The following is a 17,218-nucleotide window of genomic DNA, read 5'->3' as shown; positions in this document are numbered from 1 at the left end:
CAGGCTCTTGTAGGGTCCAATGATCAATTTATTCGGGAATACCGCCAAGGAAATTTGATGATCCATTGGTGTTCTTTGGTCTTACGTTTTACTGTTTCCCCTTTCTGTTGTTAATTGTACATGAAACCTCAGATTTTGTTCCTGGATACATTAATTGCTTCCTTTTCATGCTAATATTCCTCTTCTATTCTACTTGACTACAAAACTTTTTTGCGATTTCATTTGAGTATCTGTATGTTTTTTTTTCACAATTTTACCAATTGATTAAGGTATTAAATTAATGTGAAATTTTGCCATATAATGTTTTACGACAGCATTTTAAATGTTATGTATGTTAAGAGACTTCTGACAAACAGAGCAGACACTCCTTCTTCGGTTTTATTTCAGTTCGATTGTAGACCAGGCAACAAAATCTTGAGGGCGCAAATACACGATTTCAACAATTTAGGTAATATTTAATGTTGAAATATTCTTTCAAAGTTTACATACAATTAATATTATTTAATTTATCGTATTTAAATAACGTAGGTATAAAGCACTTGGGGGAAGGACAGCAAATTCAATAAAAAATGTTTAATTATTTATTTAGTATATTAACTAAGTAAAAATTATTTGCTATGTAAATATTTTACACAATACTAGTATTAATTTGTCTGACGATGAATTGCTAGTGTTCTCCCAACGTCTAATTGAATATGAAACGGTGTCGGGTGGCGGGCGGAGCGCCCCGCGCCCTTGCCGTTTCAATAGGCGATGTAACGTGACTTTATGTAGTGCAAATTTAATATAGAAAGTTTACTTTTACAATACAGACTAATAATTTCATTTTATGTAAAAATCCTAGCGCAAACGAGTCGTCTGGCACCGTTTCATACTTCGATATCTTAACCGTAATATAAATCAAGGAGTAAAATTTTAGCGAATTAAAAATTAAATTTTCCAAAACTTTGTAAATACTAGAATTTGGATATAGCTCGCGGCGGGCCGCTCATGAGCAACGAGAGTCGTCTATGTACACACGGGCGCCGAGTAAAAAACGTCCGGGCGGGCGCGGCGGTCGCGGCTGGCGCGGGGGTCAGAAGGTGTGCGCGGGCGCGGGCGCGGGAGACACGGGCGGGGGCGGGGCGGGCGCGCGCACGTCCCGCTGCGAGCGCGCGCGGCGGCGCCGCTAGCACCAGTCGTCCTCGTCCGAGTCCGAGTGGCGCGCGCGCGGCTTGTAGCCGTTGGGTAGGCGCGTCGCGGGCGCGGGCGACGGCAGCGTGCGCGCGCCGCCGCCGCGCCCCATCGCCAGCGCCGCCTCGTAGCTGAGCGGCGCGGGCGTTTCGTACGCGCGCGCGCCGCCCGCTCCGCGCTCCGACTCGTATCCTCTGCCGCGTCTACGAGCGAACACGTTCGTTATCGAATTCGATAAAGCTCTGGTTTGTTCGTTGACGATCTGATTGGAGTGGTGGAGGCGAGCCACGATGTCCACCGAGCGGAAGCTCTCGGGATTGATAGCGTTCATTGAGAACGATCTGTGCTGCCTGCGTTAGGCAGACATTGTTTAATTTCCAAATTGTTCGTTACATAAACGTTAAATTTAAATGACGTGACATGAGTCAGGTTCGGTTTAGGAGTAGATAAAGAGAAAGGATGAAATGCCGAATGATAACCTAAGGAATTATTGCAACTCGGGATTTAAGCAATAAGTATTTTCAAGTATATTGATTCTGTGAGTAGATAAAAGGTGTAGCAAAACTCCACAGATATACATAAAGTGAATTTCCGTTCTCGAATTTAACATATATTTTTAGTCGTGACATGATTGGATATGTGTGGTGATGGGTCATTGTGAGAAGAAATTTCCGCTGAACGTTTGATAGAATGAAATACATACCTTTCTCTAGATCTATAGTCTCGGTGTATCAGTCTTTCAACTTCTCGGCCATATTCGTACTCGTCGTGTAGAGGTTCTACGGGTTCTCGCACCGTATGCCTTAACGATAACTGTAAATAAGAACACTGCTATTATTCATATTCCTTATTCCAATTCAATGGCTACTTGATTGCTGTACAGGTCCCGTTATTATATCATGGATCAGTCTTGTCTTGTGGTTTCAGTCCCGACGAAAATTTTTCTGTAAGGGTTTTCTCTGTAAAGTAGAAAATCTGCGTGAGAACTTACATGCGAAGGACTATGGCTAATTCTATTGAATGGTGGTTGCTGCTTCACTTGTAGCGTGGACGGCTTGGTAGGAGTGGGAGGGAGCTGCCGGCCGCGGCCGCGACGTCCGCCCTCGCGCTCCCACGATCGGTCGCGCCATTCCCGCCACTCCCGGTCCCGATCCCCACCTATCGGAGCCCAAACTAATCTTTGAATCATCTGGGCGTTCTTTGCTCGGACCGAAGATAAATTATCATTTGTAACTGAATCTGTATATTTACGAGTGCGCTTAAATTTTGCGCTAGGTTTGTACTCCATATTAGTGTCGGTGTTGTCAAAAATTATGAACTAGAGGTGATTCCAAAAAAATATGTTTACACAAAAAATATTACATTTACACAATATACAGATTTAGCTTAAAAGAGTGATGATTCTTAGATTCTTTAAGTAGAATGCAAAAGGAATGACTGAAAAAGTAAATCAAGGAAAATAACCAGGGTCTAATGAAAATATTTTCCGAATTACACAGGAACAGGTGTGCAAACAATTTTCTTATAAATAATATTCATTCTTGTCGCACGTCCTTCTCTTACAATCTTCATCGTCCGAACCAAACTAAGTAAAACTTATATTTTGTCTAAGAATTTTTGGAAAGTAGCAGCAAAAGGTCAGTCAAGGCCCTTCTTACTTGCCAAATAATTCAGACCCTTTGCTTTACAACATGTCTTTTAATTAATTGATATCCTACCGGACGCCTAAAGTACTTAGACTTGATAGCAATGCAACATTACAGTTTTGAAAGTAATTGAGAGTATGATGCTCGTGTTTAGAAAAAGAGTGGGAACTGAATAGTACTTTTAATTTGTGATTCAGTGCCTACTCTTATACTTAGTATCGGGTCTCTCGGCACATAGAGCGGCCGCAATATGCTGGAGAGTGTGTGGTCGGCGTGTGTCGCGACTTGGCGAGGGGATCTCACCGTAGGTGTGGTGTGGCGGGCTGGGCGACCGCGAGGGCTGGCTCAGGCTGGTTGTGGGATACGGCGCCCTCCACTCCTTCCCTGCTGTCAGGAATACCTTCATGTACCTTCCACCACGCTTTATCCTAAGCCCGCCGACTAGTAGTCTGAATTCCTTACTCACAAAGGTGACTCTAAAAGTTTTGGGTGTCTATATCTTTTTTAGTTATGAGTATTATTGGGAGCTTACTAATATAAATCGAAACGTTATTTATTCTTTGTTATTTTGACGTATTCAAAAAATATTTGGAATACATAATTAGACATTAAATTAATTACATTGAGGAAATTTCCTATATACTTCTACATCTTTCTACAGCGGAGATTACAAAATCAAATGTAAAATTATAAAGCTTTTGCATGCTGCATGATTCAAGTGAAGTTAGTTTATGTGCATGCAAACTCCGTTATTTGAGTCCCATGTATAAAGCTTTTTAGTGCAATCAAGAGCAAAACTGTATTTAGCACCAAATCTTAGCATGCAGCAGGCAAATCAGTTTTATTTAATGTAACTTTTATTCCACCATATTCACATGTATGCCAATTTAGCTGTACATTATATTTGTATTTTAGGAATTCTAATGTCAGTTTTAGGTCACTTAAATCTAAAGTGTAGAAGTGTGTGGCCTAATGATATAAATATAATATCACTAACACACTGATATGAGCATATGAATGAGCAAAATTGGAATAATAGCTAATTGGCTACTAGTAATAGATTACAAAACTAGCTTTGTGAAAATTTCATTACATATTTAGCTAGATATAATAATCTATATATCTAATGATTGGTCTGTTATTCAACATATTGCATCGCTTTCGAGTTTCTTAAAACTACATCTACAAAACATGAATATCTACAACTACAAGCTACTCTTCCCATCTTCTCACAAAACTTTCAGAGTACCCTCATGAGAAGAAAAATGTTTGCAAAACTGTTTCGAAACGATAAGTAATTCAAAGCTAAGAAACCGCATAGGACTTTAACGGTATCAAAATGTGTCATTAATATGAACGCTATGGGAAAAATATACTGATATATAATTAGAGCAATAATCTCGTTACTAAACAATATTTTATTTGAAATAGAAAATTATTTTAATCAAGCTCATGACTGGTAAATCTGCTAATACTTGACTCTAAATTGAAAATGATGAAGATATAATTTTAAAAATAAATTTCACTACGAATGTAATGGACCTAGATCTGGACAAATGGTACTAGCAGATTTACACGTGAAGTAAAATAGCTTTATGTTGTTGGCGTAACGAGTAATTATCTTTTATTTAGCGATTTTAGCTATGTAATGGATTTGCACCTACCATGTGGATGATAATGATGAGGGGCCCGGTGCGTTCGCCCATGTCTCTGATGTTCGTGCTTAACTATCTCGACGACATTGCTGACGGTGTCCGAGAAGCCGATGTCGTGATGGTAACCTCCGTAGTGGCCTCGTCTTCTTGGACTAGGCGTTCGTCTGAAATTATATTCAATACAAAAATCAAACATTGCATTTAAATCAGTTAATTCACCATGCTTATTACGTTTCATGCATACACCAATAATTTGAAGGTCATAATTATTGTGTAGGTTAGTCCAAATTCAAATACATTGGGTTAGGTTTAATTGTCGCGTGCTAGGTGGACGTACCATTTTTCACTACGATTACTTTGAGAGCAATCTCTTCGGCGATGTCACTACAAAACAAAATAAAAAAAGAAAATAACACATAACTAAAATAATAACATACTTGGAAGTGCAAACAAGCAATTAAGGTTACCTCAAACTAGATGATCTTCCATGGTGACCATTCTGGTACACATGAGGAGCTTGTAATCTTGCCTCGTCTAAAGACTCCATGGAACCATGCTGCGACCCTTGTAGTTCCAGTACCTATGATATTTCTGTGATTAGATTTTGATCTCGTGGTAAAAACTCACTCAAATTCTGTGACATTAAGTAAGGATTAATATACTGTCCCATACTTACAAAATGTAAAACATAAATCTATGCATACAATTAAGTGTAAGTAAGTTTGCATGGCATGCATCAAACCGTGCTTGTGCTTATTAATTTATGCTATACTCACCCATATCGTTTATGCTATCTACTCTGTTTCAATTAGAACCATGCTATAACGGTTATATAAATATCTCATGCATTTCTATATATGTAAGGTATAAATAATGTTTTGGTGTCATGTTACATATTATGACTGTTATGTTAGTATGTATATGTATTGATTGTGAAAGTGCTATGCCTAATTTAGTCAATAGAAAATTAAAGTATAGTACATCCCTAAGATACCTAAGAATTCCTAAATATTAAACATTCACTAGTTAATAGTATTAAAAGATAATAAAAGTAGATCTATTATAAATATTGAATTAAAGGAAAATCCTAATTTACTGTAAATGATTACCTAAACATCACAACCATCTGTAAACTTTAAAAACGTTTACATTAGTTATCGAAATACAACACAATTTATTTCAATAAGTCTAAAAGGACCTAAGGCCCTAATTACTTGGTTTAACAAGTTGTACGTGTACGGACAACATTAATTTGCTAATGTCAAAATTATAGTAAAACCTAGGAGTATTTTTACTTAATACACCCAAACAAAGCTCCAACATAAAGTTACAACATCGACTATCTATAACAAATGGAAATGCATCGATGTATTTATCTAAGGGTACACCCACATAGACGATACATGTTAATATTACTTTCAACCCACAACATCACGAATGTGAAAGTTTGTTTAGTATATAGCCAATTAGAATTTGATTACGTAATTCAAAACTTCTATGAATTTTGCAGAAAAGATAGTGATATCGGTGGGGATATGTGGACATCGACTGCACTTGACAATGACTATCAAACCGTCTGATTGGGTTTATGACAGTAATGCTAAGTCACCCTTTTGTTAGGGTATTCACCTTTTTGTTGTTCCTGAAACAAAGAGAAAGTTAATGACTATAAAAATATAATTATTAGCTTACGTACGTGTTGCATACAAGTTTCTTGAACGAAATATTACATATAGCAATCAAGATTGCGGTGAAAGTTTAAACTTTTTAGATCTCAGCGTTTTATTACTGGCTTTTGTATTAAAAAGTTACGGTTTAAATTCAGAACAAATGAATTTATATATGAAGGGAAGATTATTTTAATATACAAATTGATGACTTACTTGAGCGATTTTCTGGTACTGCGTCTGGCGAGGTTGGCCAGCGTGTGGGGGTCGTCTGAGTGGGCAGGGTGGCCGTCGGCGGGCAGTGCCGGGGCCTCGTGGCTCAACGAACCCGCGCGTGAACCCGGGCCCAGCCCCGCCGCCACGTCCAGCAGGCAGTTAAAGAAGGACGCCTTCTGCACCACGCACCCCGTGTCACGCACCCACCCCAGCGCTCTTGCGCATGCTCATGTCACACAATTCCAACCAATGGACGCTAACGGCTAAAGCCTACATGAGTTTGCGCAAACATCCCATACATCATGTCCATGCTGGAGTTCTTTGTGTACGTGTATATGTGTTAGAAATCCAACTAATGGACACAATAGACCTATAGCTGTTTAGTGTTAGTGAAGATGAATGCGGAGAAGTATCTGAGGAAATAATTCTATCACAAATTAGTTTTTTGGATGTACGAGTAGCATGTATATGTCGTATATTATGTTCATTGTTTTTCAGTAGACATTTCTGACAATGTATATAAAGGCTGTAAATTACAAAGCATCTTGGTAGATATAATTAAAAATGTGTGCTTAAATAAAATTATGTGCAAGATTTGAAGCCAGAGGCAGATTTATGTCAGCGAGGATGTAATCTTTGGGCTGTAAAATTCAATACTAATAATTCGATATGTTCTCCAGCATGCGCAGATTTGAGAATCGGATCGTGATTATTATTTTCAAACATCATTATGCTATAATACAAAAATTACAATACGCAAATAAGAATGTAGCAGAAAGCATAGTATATATTTGTATTTTTATTGGAAACCAGGCTACTATGATCTTATGTTAATTGAGCCAAAATGTAATCAAATCAAACATGAAAACTGACAACAAGGAAGCCAAATCAGAAATAAAATTATTACCATTTTCATGTAATAAAAATCGAATTCATGCAAAAATCTTCATGACAGTACAAAATGATACAGGAGTATTATTGTCAACCAATATGCAACGTGTCAAACCGTACACAAAAAACGAGCGAAAACGGGGAAGTAGAGAAGACACACAAGGGAAGAAAACAACTACAGTAGGGTAGGAAACTAATACTACTACAATTCCAATCAACTGTTCAATACGGACACACTGGTCTAATTACTATCAATTTTGCAACTATAGGACAGGTCACTATGTCGTGGTTTACAAAGCCCTGACGGACACTTGAATTGACAAAAATGTGCAAGACGAGCACAAATCTGTCCAAACTAAGTACATCAAGTGCGTCATTATTATCTAAATCTAATGAATTATTTTGATAAACTACTCTACTTTTCTATTATGTTTTATAGATTAAGAAAGCTTCTTCAATTGACCACTTTTCTGGAGGTCATCGCGTTATGTCGAATTTTAAATTAAATTTAAGAATTTATTTAGTCATAATTTTAACACGATGCGAGAAGAATATTATGAGAAAACAAAAAATGTCTAGAACAGTGCAAGAAAAAAGTCAAAGTTCGATCCGTAAAATATTTTAATACTACCGGCTGAATGGCCGTAGGGCTATTCTCGCTGAATGCCTGAAAAGTAAACCACCAATGTAATCGACTCATCCATAAGAGTCGAGTTCAACTAAAGTGACGCTGTATTGTTGTTATTTGTTGTATCCAGAAAAAAATTCCGGGAAGCCAATTGTAGATTTTGGGTTATGTTTTATCGTAAATTCAGTCAATTGGTATAATGGATCATTACTATACACAACAATACATCCACAGGTAGACAACACAACCAACTCTATCAGCTAACTATGTTTCGAAGTTAATCTAATGTGGGAAATCAAGGGTCCATCAACAAACACTACTTGTAAGGGTGTAGTTTTACCTACCCACGTAATAGTTACATTTGGCTCAAAGTTACAGAAAACGGAACGTATGTACATTAGGCAAAAGCCACACGAATTACTCTGGCTTCACTTATCTACATTATCCAAGTTTCTTTTCAAGTTTAAATAAAAGGTGCATTTACATATCAGCACGAAAGCACTTACCGGAACACCCTGTGGTTCAGTCTGGCCAAACCTTGTTGATCTCCAACTCTCTAAAATCAGTAGACCCGCATAAATCTTCCCTACAGTCAGTTTTCCAGCGTTGAGTACATCGTTTCGAGGCACCAACAAGTCTAACATCTTTTTCGATTGGAGTGGCCATATGTGTGTTATTGTTTCTCTAAGTTCTTCATCTGCTTGGTCCATTTCTTCCGCTGTAGTGAAACAATTTAATGTTTAGTTATAGTCATTCCACAATAAAATTTAAATTATAATAAAAAATAGTTTAACTTACCAGATCTCATTTTTATATTTAAATTTTCTCGTATTAAGGCAAATAATGTTGTTGTAAAATTTACTTTCCCTTCGTCGTCTAGCGGCATATTCATTCTAATAAGTTTTTTATATGCTAGTCTATTTGGACATTTATTACCAAACCCCAGCGGTGGATCCATATTCTTCAACATATCGTACATTTCTGTATAATGAATCTTTCCCCTGAAATGAAATAATTGCGTCATTGAAAAATGGTATTTTTTTATATTAATACTATTTTGCTGTTTGGATTTCAATAAATTAATAAATAAAACTGAAAGATGACTTACGTTGCGTTTGGGTCATATTCGGCCCATATTCTAACAAATTCGTCGAGATGATGCGCGCCCAGGATTGACGAGTCCCTCGTTAGGTAGTCGAAATTATCCATGATGACGGCAACGAACAAATTCAACATCTGAAAATGTAAATTATTCATGATAAATCTGTAATGACTACAGTATCTCAAATGAAACTGAGTCTCAATTATGTACCAGATTGATTGAGATCAGATTGAGAAGGGGTAGATGGAAATAATAATCACCGTTAAGTAGAACATATTGAGGAAAGAAGCAGTTGATGGTCAAGTTATGTCAAATGCTAAAATGAGAGAGAGATATATACACAATATATATATATATATATATATATATATATATATATATATATATATATATATATATATATTAAGATACTTACAAGAAATGAACAGAAGAATATAAACGATACGAAGTAGGCATAGGCGAGGGTGCTGCCACAGGCTTCATTGGCGGGTTTTCCCGTGTCCTTGTCGCACTTGGCCGGCTTGAGGCAAGCCAGCATGATGTTGGGCCATGACTCGCCCGTCGCGCATCTACACATATAGTGGCTCACAGTAATTTGTTCACAAAACTTAATACGAATCCATGACAATGAACATTGAGTAATAAGTAAATTAATCTTAAGCTAAGCTGTACTAGCTACATAATATGTAGTTAAGTTTAAAAACTTTTATTTTCTGATTACCTACTAATGACCACTTATGATTAGTTTTGCATGATGTAAATATTTATTATTGTGGAAAATCTACATTAAAAAAAAAAAACAAATTATTAAAAAACAAACGTAAAATAAATCTTGGTATGATAATAAAAAGTTAAAAAAAATCTTGGTATGATAGTTTTAGACTAGAAATTTATGAAAACCACAAACTTATATATTACCTGTGATAGAAACAATCGTGTTCATGCATTGACATCATGCTGTTATACAAAAATAATTTACTACTAAGTACTACGCCATTAATCCCACATTTCGAATATAGAAAACATTTTTGTTGAACTAAGATACCATGTTCAATACTCACAACTATAAAAAGGATTAAATAAAAGAAAAGTAGTTAGGTATTATAAAATAAATATATTGAAACAAATGTACTAGTACATTTAATGTACCCAAGAAAGTGAACTTTTTTCTAATAATAATTTCCAAGAGTGTCTTCGATTTTAGGATTGACTAATAAACATACATTAGTGCTAATATAAGAACTATGTTCCTTACCTGAACAGTAGCATGAGTGCTTGGATGAAGTTTCGAAAATTGTTGTGTCTGCTCAAATCTGAGTCTTCTGCTAAGTCTATATTGCCAAACACCTGTGTCCAAGCAGATACAACACAGAAATTCAGCAAATGTGCAATCATACGTGAAACCCAGCATCCTATGCGCCACACCCCGATGCAATGCTAACAGATTCTATCTAATGACGTGTCTAGACTAGCACTAGGGATACGATATGATGGCATGGGTACGTTTGGGCTAGACAAGGTACAAACATAAGAGGCTTCAATTCGAGGACAATTTTGAGGACATTTGAGATGACTAAAGGTTTGACTAAATCTACATTGTTGAGGATGGAGATGTTTGTACTGATGATGGAGGTAAACCACATGTCCAATGATAGTGATGAATGTATACACATGTAACATTGACAGTACAGACAGATTTTCGGCGGTGACCGTTCAGAATAAGTTTACAAGATGCCACACCCGACGAGATTCCAGTGCCATGCTCTCTAAAATAATCTTTTTGCCTAGTTGCCGAATCATGAGTGCCTAGTACGGCAGACAAGTGTAACCACAGTGTAACAGACAGGATCGGTACATCTACGCGTACTGTACTCTCACCGAAATAGTAGCAAGAGAGCGCCCACGAAAGATCGGAAGTTGTTATGCCTGTTGACGGCACTGTCTGGATCATATTGGATGTTTCCGAAAACCTGCCATTAGAAATGTGTCAGTGTCCACTATCATCTCAAACTCCAACTTTTGTTTTTGTGGCGTTTGATTTTGAACCAACCAAGGAACATGTCGGATCTGGGTGAAATGGATCGGATGGTAACCAGGGCTCTTTGTCTACAAAGGCCAATATATAAAGGTTAGCGGGAAATAGCATTCTGATTACTAGTCAATTGTAAATGTTTGTTATAGCGTTGTCCTGTACAATATTATCTAGTGAATATGGAAAAAAATGACATTGGCAAACCCCAAATCTACAAATATTAATCAAAACTTATTACTAAATCTAATTGGGAATCTATTATTAATGACAAATTTCATTTACGGCTCCTCGATTGCACGCTTATATAGTTTCAGAAAAACATTCTTATTACCTAGTTTTAATGTCATAAAATATGTTAAACTACACGTTAAATTATAATGTCCCCACGCATAAGTACACATTTAAAAACATATATGACAAAAAATGGTTTGAAACTGACTTGTTTATTATGTAAGTAGTATGTTAATAGCTTCGTAATTTAAGACCATTTTGAACAAGAAATATCGTGTAAGGAATAACTGTGCGTTTTGTAAGTTGTACTCCAACTCCAGTAAAATTAGTGATATAACGTGAATGGAAAAAACGAAAACAGACCTGCATCCCAATGATGGCGTAGATGAAGAATAGCATTGCAATGAGAAGGCACACGTAGGGTAAGGCTTTGAAACTCTGCACAAACGTCCAGAGCAATATCCGAATGGTGTAGCCCTGTCGGAGCAGCTTGATCAGTCGCGCGGCTCGGAACAGGCGGAGGAAGCCGACGTTGAATGTGTTCTCCTGGAAATTCACAAATATTTGGTTAAATATCTTACCTTGGTGGCTTTGATCGTGCACCTAGCTCGAAATTATGGACCCTTTTAAAAGTATAACAATCTTTAATGTCTAATATCTCATCGGATGGAAAGTTTGAATGAAATATAGAAGAAATATAGAAAAAAAATAATAAAGAGAATATTGCAGGAGAAATGAGAACTGAACTCGTGATTGTGATTGATAAAAATATGATTTTGTTAGTAAACAGCAAGAACTAGTATTTTATGATACAATCGAGGGCAATGAGTTCGATCTATCAATCATTCAAAATCTATACAAATTGGAGACTTAGCTATTTCACATTGGGCCTTAAATTAAGATGCCTTTATTCAATGCTAATTAAAAATTAAACAAAAATAAATCAAAAAATTAATGCATTCTGTTTGAGAAGAAATTTCAGAGATTGTCTAATGAGGAAAAAAATCTAGTGAAAAAACCGAATATTGCTATGGGGTACAATTTCAAAATTCTACAATTTTTCTTGCAAGTCTGTACATACATAAAATCAGTTTATTTTTACATTTTAAAGCTGTTAACAAATGGCGACGTATTATTTCTATAATTGTATCTACTATACCAATTGTATAATAAACTATTGAAATGATCACTAAAATAAATTATCCAATACAAAATAAAGTACTCGTAACAATAGCGAATTAGTAAAATAAACTGGCTATGAATTGATTATTTTTCTCTGATATTAAATAAACAAAAATTACTTTGAAAACAAACATTAATCTAGCAAATACTTTTAACTGTAATCATATTCAAATTGTCTATATCAATATAGATATTTAAATATCCCCCAGGCACACCGCTGTTCCTACATTTCTACGAATTATCTATAAACCTTAAAACATTCTAGAATTATCTAGCACTACTGTTATTGAAATTTTTTAAATTAATTAAAAACACACACTCTTCTAGCCAATTATATCAATCTGTTACAATTATCTAAACTCCTAACAGTCAAATACTTATTCGTTACCTGCTGACAGGAAATGTCAGCACAATTTTCAGCAAGGTCGGCCTGTAATCATCATATATCCTTATATTTATGTTTCCAACACACCATCCAAGAAGATCAGTTGACAAATAAGCAAAACGAAGAAAATTCAGAAGCAGTGAGATCAGACATGTATATTGTTAAATAATACTTACGCCAAACTCCATAATGAGTGCGTCAATAATACTTCCGATGACCGTTATGAAATCAAATGTATTCCAAGGATCTTTGAAAAAATTCTGCAAGAAAAAGTCACATTATTACCTCCTATAATTATTTTGAGAATATCCAATTTTCTACATTTCGAGATTTTGTTATAGCATCAATTTGAAGACTTGTATACAAATGTACACTTTCTATTTCAAAGACGTTTTCTGGGACTTTACAGGAAAGGAACAAGGATTTTCTCTCAATTTTTAATAATGTTTATTTAGCGCATGAGTCTAACGAATTTCAATAACTATGAAAACTATTTAATCTATTTTAGTAAAACAAGCTTTAATTACTTAAGATGTTCTATGAATTCTAGCTTTAAATTATATTCAAGTCAATATTGAATATTGATGCTAATCTATAGAGATCAATAAAAATGATAGTGTGGCATTTTTTATTCGAAAACATTAAAATCTACAAAAATATTTACATTGTAGCCATTTCACGATTTCTTTTCATAACTTAATGAATGAGTTGTCTTCATGAACTATCTAATTATTGATGATTTTAATGTTTACGTTTAGCTTTATGACTTCATGATTGGCAAATATTGTCGTGTTAAATATTGTAATAATGAATTTATCTCAAATATGACTTATAAAGTACATAAAACTATGCTATGTTATGCACATGTCATTGAGTTTATGCTAAGAAGAAATAAAATTGCTTACCGTACATCCGAAGGCAATCAGCTTCAAAACGGTCTCGAGAAGGAAGAAGAACGTAAAGACGAGGTTCATGAATGTTAACATGTCCATGAGTAGTGGTGGAGCCTCGTGAAACTACCACAAAATTAATACCAATATGGTAAACCTTAGCTCAAATATCATCGTTTTCAAGCTAAATACTAAAATTAAATCTTTTACATTCATCTAATTCTAAATAGTAATAAAATAGTGCCAAATCATTCATTTCAGTATTTAGCTTCAGTAAATCTAAGAAATGAAAAATCCTAAGTAACTGCTATAAATTTATAATAAAAAATTAAACTTAATTGTATACATTATGTAACAGTGAGTGTTACAGTTTGTGTGTGTATGTGTTTTGTTTCTGATCTCCGTTTTATAATGAGCCCATATGAGTGTGTGGTCATGTATTTACAGTTAGTGGTATAAAGTGCCCGTGCTGGCATGCATTTTTAAATTGAACAACCATGCAAGTCGCCACAGTCTTGGGTTACCGCTTACAGAGCTAAGAATATCGCATCTTTGCTACTAACCTTAAATCAGCAGAGCTCCATGGAGTACTTACCTTGCAGGATTCAGAAAGCTATATGAAGGCACTTCTCACGAGATAAATAGAAAATTATATGTCGGTAGGCATGTGGAAATGTACAAGTGAAGCATGCGGCGGGAGAAGAAAGCCATGCCACAATTAAGTATTTGCAAATAAATAATTTATTCCGAACGTTGACAGAGAGAAAGTATCGGATACTTGGAAAGGATGGTTGTTTACTCTGGAAATGTTCCCATACAGTCATGTAAATAGATAAAAATAACAGACAATATTAGTATAACAGAAAGAGTACATTTGCACGTATACGCTTCGCACTTGTAACTGTTAAATCCTTAAGTGTCAGATCAAACTTGTGTGTTTGTGTACTTACTTTGACACCGTAAGCGATGATTTTCAACACGGTTTCCACAGAAAACATTCCAGTAAACCCCATATTCGAATACTTGAGGATATCCGCGTAGAGGTCGTTTTGATTATAGTACTGCCATTTTGTGATGAAGTGCCGGGCGTAATGGATAAACCCAAGGCAATGAAAATACATTTGTTATTTCATATATATTACATCATGTATAGGAAAAGAATAAAGTATAGTGGTAGTTGTATACTAGTAGATAGATTGAAAACTGTATAGGTAGATTATGTAGGTTTGTAGATTAGTTTTGTAAAAATAAGATGCTATTTTTGGGAATACAAATATGCATTGAATAGGATATATATTAGGATAGTGATATGGACTTGATAAGGAAACGTGCCAAGTCGTATAAATAATAATACATATAAAGTAAATGTCAGGGACACAAGTAACGCCTATGTTGCCGATGGTTTCTGATCGGGGAAAAATAATATTGTCACGATGCCACGGTAAATAGATATTTAATGAGAAACATAATTGTAATGAATTTAATATTTTTTTGTACCTTCCAATGTTACCTTGCTTTGTAGTTTAGAATAGGCAAATTTTGACTCCAATTAAAAATAAAGCAGCAGCGGTTAGCCACCAACGGACGCCTGGCATTTAGGCCATTCCACCAGCATGCAGAATGTTCACATAAATACAATTAAGAAGAGGTCTTAAATCATGCAACACGAACAACATCGATGGCCCATGCCATATCCTATCCTGGTTCCAGAGATATAGTGCATTCACAAGCACGAATATCCGAAAAAATTTAGTGTATGTGCTGTATATGTGCTGGAAGGTTAGGTATGTCGTGCAGTTAACACTGATACATAAGTACATGTTATAAATAGCAAGCGAGGAATTATGAAAGGATTCAACAAAACGTAGGATATTTAAAATAAATGTATCGATGGTAGGATAGGCTCAATTGTTGTAGTAGTAGCACGCGATCCGGTTTAGTCGGCACTGACACCGAACACTTATAATGTTTGTGTGTTTGAATGTAGTTTTGTGTGGTGTTAGTCTTTTTGATCTAAGGCAGTACATATAATAATGCCAATTGTGTAGAATGTAATGTACCAGCATCGTTGTAATGTAACAAATCCTATAAACATAAATTAGTGACATACATATCATTGTTTCTAATTGGTTCTAATAGTGCTCACAGTAAATGTAAATTCGACAGATTACCTATTTATATCAAACTGAACTGAGGATATAATTTGCCAAACTATAGAACGGACATTAGATGTGTTCAATTCCTGAGAGCCTCTTGCGAGGCCAGTGCAAGCATTAGTGAATTTCATGGATTTAGGATCTATATTATTACCTTTATCTGTGCCTTGTGATTTAGGCTAAATTCGCTTAGCGACTACCACGTAAATGTTGGACCTTTCTACATTAGACATTTACTTATTGTGCTCATTTGTTTTGTAAGTTTCCTTGTCATTATCAATGTTGATATGTGTCATGATAATCACGTTTATTAGCTTTTAATGTTTGTCTTATACTAATGTAGGTCGTCAATTTCGTATACGATACGCTTGCGGTAGTGCTTGGATGAGTGGAATTTACTAATCAAAATTATCTCTTTTAGAAAATAGTCCTGGCAGAATGTAGCTAACAATACAGTATATTCTGCTATCACAACTTAATAAAAAATATATTTTCCCTCACCCAGTTACCTCAGGCGGTGAATGCATGCACGAACTTGATGTCCTATATAATATTATTTATTTCTAACACTGATAATATAATAAAAAGACATACCTTCATCATGAGCAACAAAGTATTAAGGACGATAAGGGTCATAATGAAGTACTCGAAGGGCGTAGAGACTACTATTCTCCACACTTTGTACTTAAAACTTGTCCTTTTGCTTGGCATATACCTCTCGAGAGGCCGTGCTTCTATCGTGAAGTCTATACATGATTTCTGTAAAAGAACAGATAATTTTTAACCAGTAATGATGGGTAAACTCAATATTTTTTAAAATTATTGATGAAGTTATAAACGTATATTACGGACCTGATTTTTATCAATTTCACCGTCTTGTAATTCAGCTTCTCCCTGCTCTTGAAATGTGATAATAATCAGAGCTACGAATATGTTTACAAAGAAGAACGGAAATACCACAAAGTAAACAATATAAAATATGGACATTTCTATTCGAAAATTTTGTATGGGTCCCTTATCTTCGTAAGTTGCCGCCATCGAATTTTGTAACACTCTGAAAGAAAAAAAGTTAAGATAAATTTAAGATAAATTTCGAATAATGGGCTAGTTTGGTAACTGCATTTTGCTGTCACAACCAGTATTGGATTGAAGTACTTTTTCGCGCAGCACTAAACACAAATATAAAACGACAAAAGTATATATTGCGGTTTAGAGTTTGTTCACAAACAAGTGGCTAGGTATAATTTATTTAATTGGCTGAAATGTTTGGTACTACCTAGTACGACATAATTAAAGATCTAATAGAAGGCAAAGTAGAAGCGAAAAGAAGAAAAGGCAATCCAAAAAGAGCTTATATGGTCCAG

The 17,218-nt window shown here is 35.4% G+C and overlaps 1 protein-coding gene across 15 annotated transcripts in view; it reads right to left on the bottom strand.

The window, feature by feature from the left end:
* Nucleotides 1-1,028: 1,028 nt before the first annotated feature.
* The window catches only part of cac (cacophony), a 135,286-nt gene continuing 119,096 nt past the window's right edge, over nt 1,029-17,218 (bottom strand). For 3 of the 15 annotated variants that reach the window (XM_053744643.2, XM_053744639.2, XM_053744640.2), the window contains exons 25-40: nt 16,707-16,908; nt 16,449-16,613; nt 14,649-14,759; nt 12,985-13,068; nt 11,605-11,787; nt 10,234-10,325; nt 9,394-9,547; nt 8,985-9,112; nt 8,675-8,877; nt 8,383-8,594; nt 4,942-5,054; nt 4,484-4,638; nt 3,123-3,206; nt 2,165-2,346; nt 1,877-1,986; nt 1,029-1,523 (exon numbers count right to left, since the gene is read on the bottom strand). In XM_053744643.2, coding sequence (XP_053600618.1) covers nt 1,169-1,523; nt 1,877-1,986; nt 2,165-2,346; nt 3,123-3,206; nt 4,484-4,638; nt 4,942-5,054; nt 8,383-8,594; nt 8,675-8,877; nt 8,985-9,112; nt 9,394-9,547; nt 10,234-10,325; nt 11,605-11,787; nt 12,985-13,068; nt 14,649-14,759; nt 16,449-16,613; nt 16,707-16,908 — 2,533 coding nt within the window. In that variant the 3' untranslated portion in view covers nt 1,029-1,168. Of the gene's footprint in view, nt 1,524-1,876; nt 1,987-2,164; nt 2,347-3,122; nt 3,207-4,483; nt 4,639-4,811; nt 4,859-4,941; nt 5,055-6,103; nt 6,117-6,357; nt 6,534-7,879; nt 7,916-8,382; nt 8,595-8,674; nt 8,878-8,984; nt 9,113-9,393; nt 9,548-10,233; nt 10,326-10,856; nt 10,949-11,604; nt 11,788-12,811; nt 12,854-12,984; nt 13,069-13,713; nt 13,825-14,648; nt 14,760-16,448; nt 16,614-16,706; nt 16,909-17,218 lie in introns of those variants that run through there. The other 12 variants (XM_053744645.2, XM_053744646.2, XM_064435941.1 and 9 more) reach the window with 11 other exon arrangements.

Source organism: Plodia interpunctella, chromosome 5 (genome assembly GCF_027563975.2).
Source record: "Plodia interpunctella isolate USDA-ARS_2022_Savannah chromosome 5, ilPloInte3.2, whole genome shotgun sequence".
Lineage (NCBI taxonomy): Eukaryota > Metazoa > Arthropoda > Insecta > Lepidoptera > Pyralidae > Plodia > Plodia interpunctella.
This window is presented reverse-complemented; position numbering and strand designations above follow the sequence as displayed.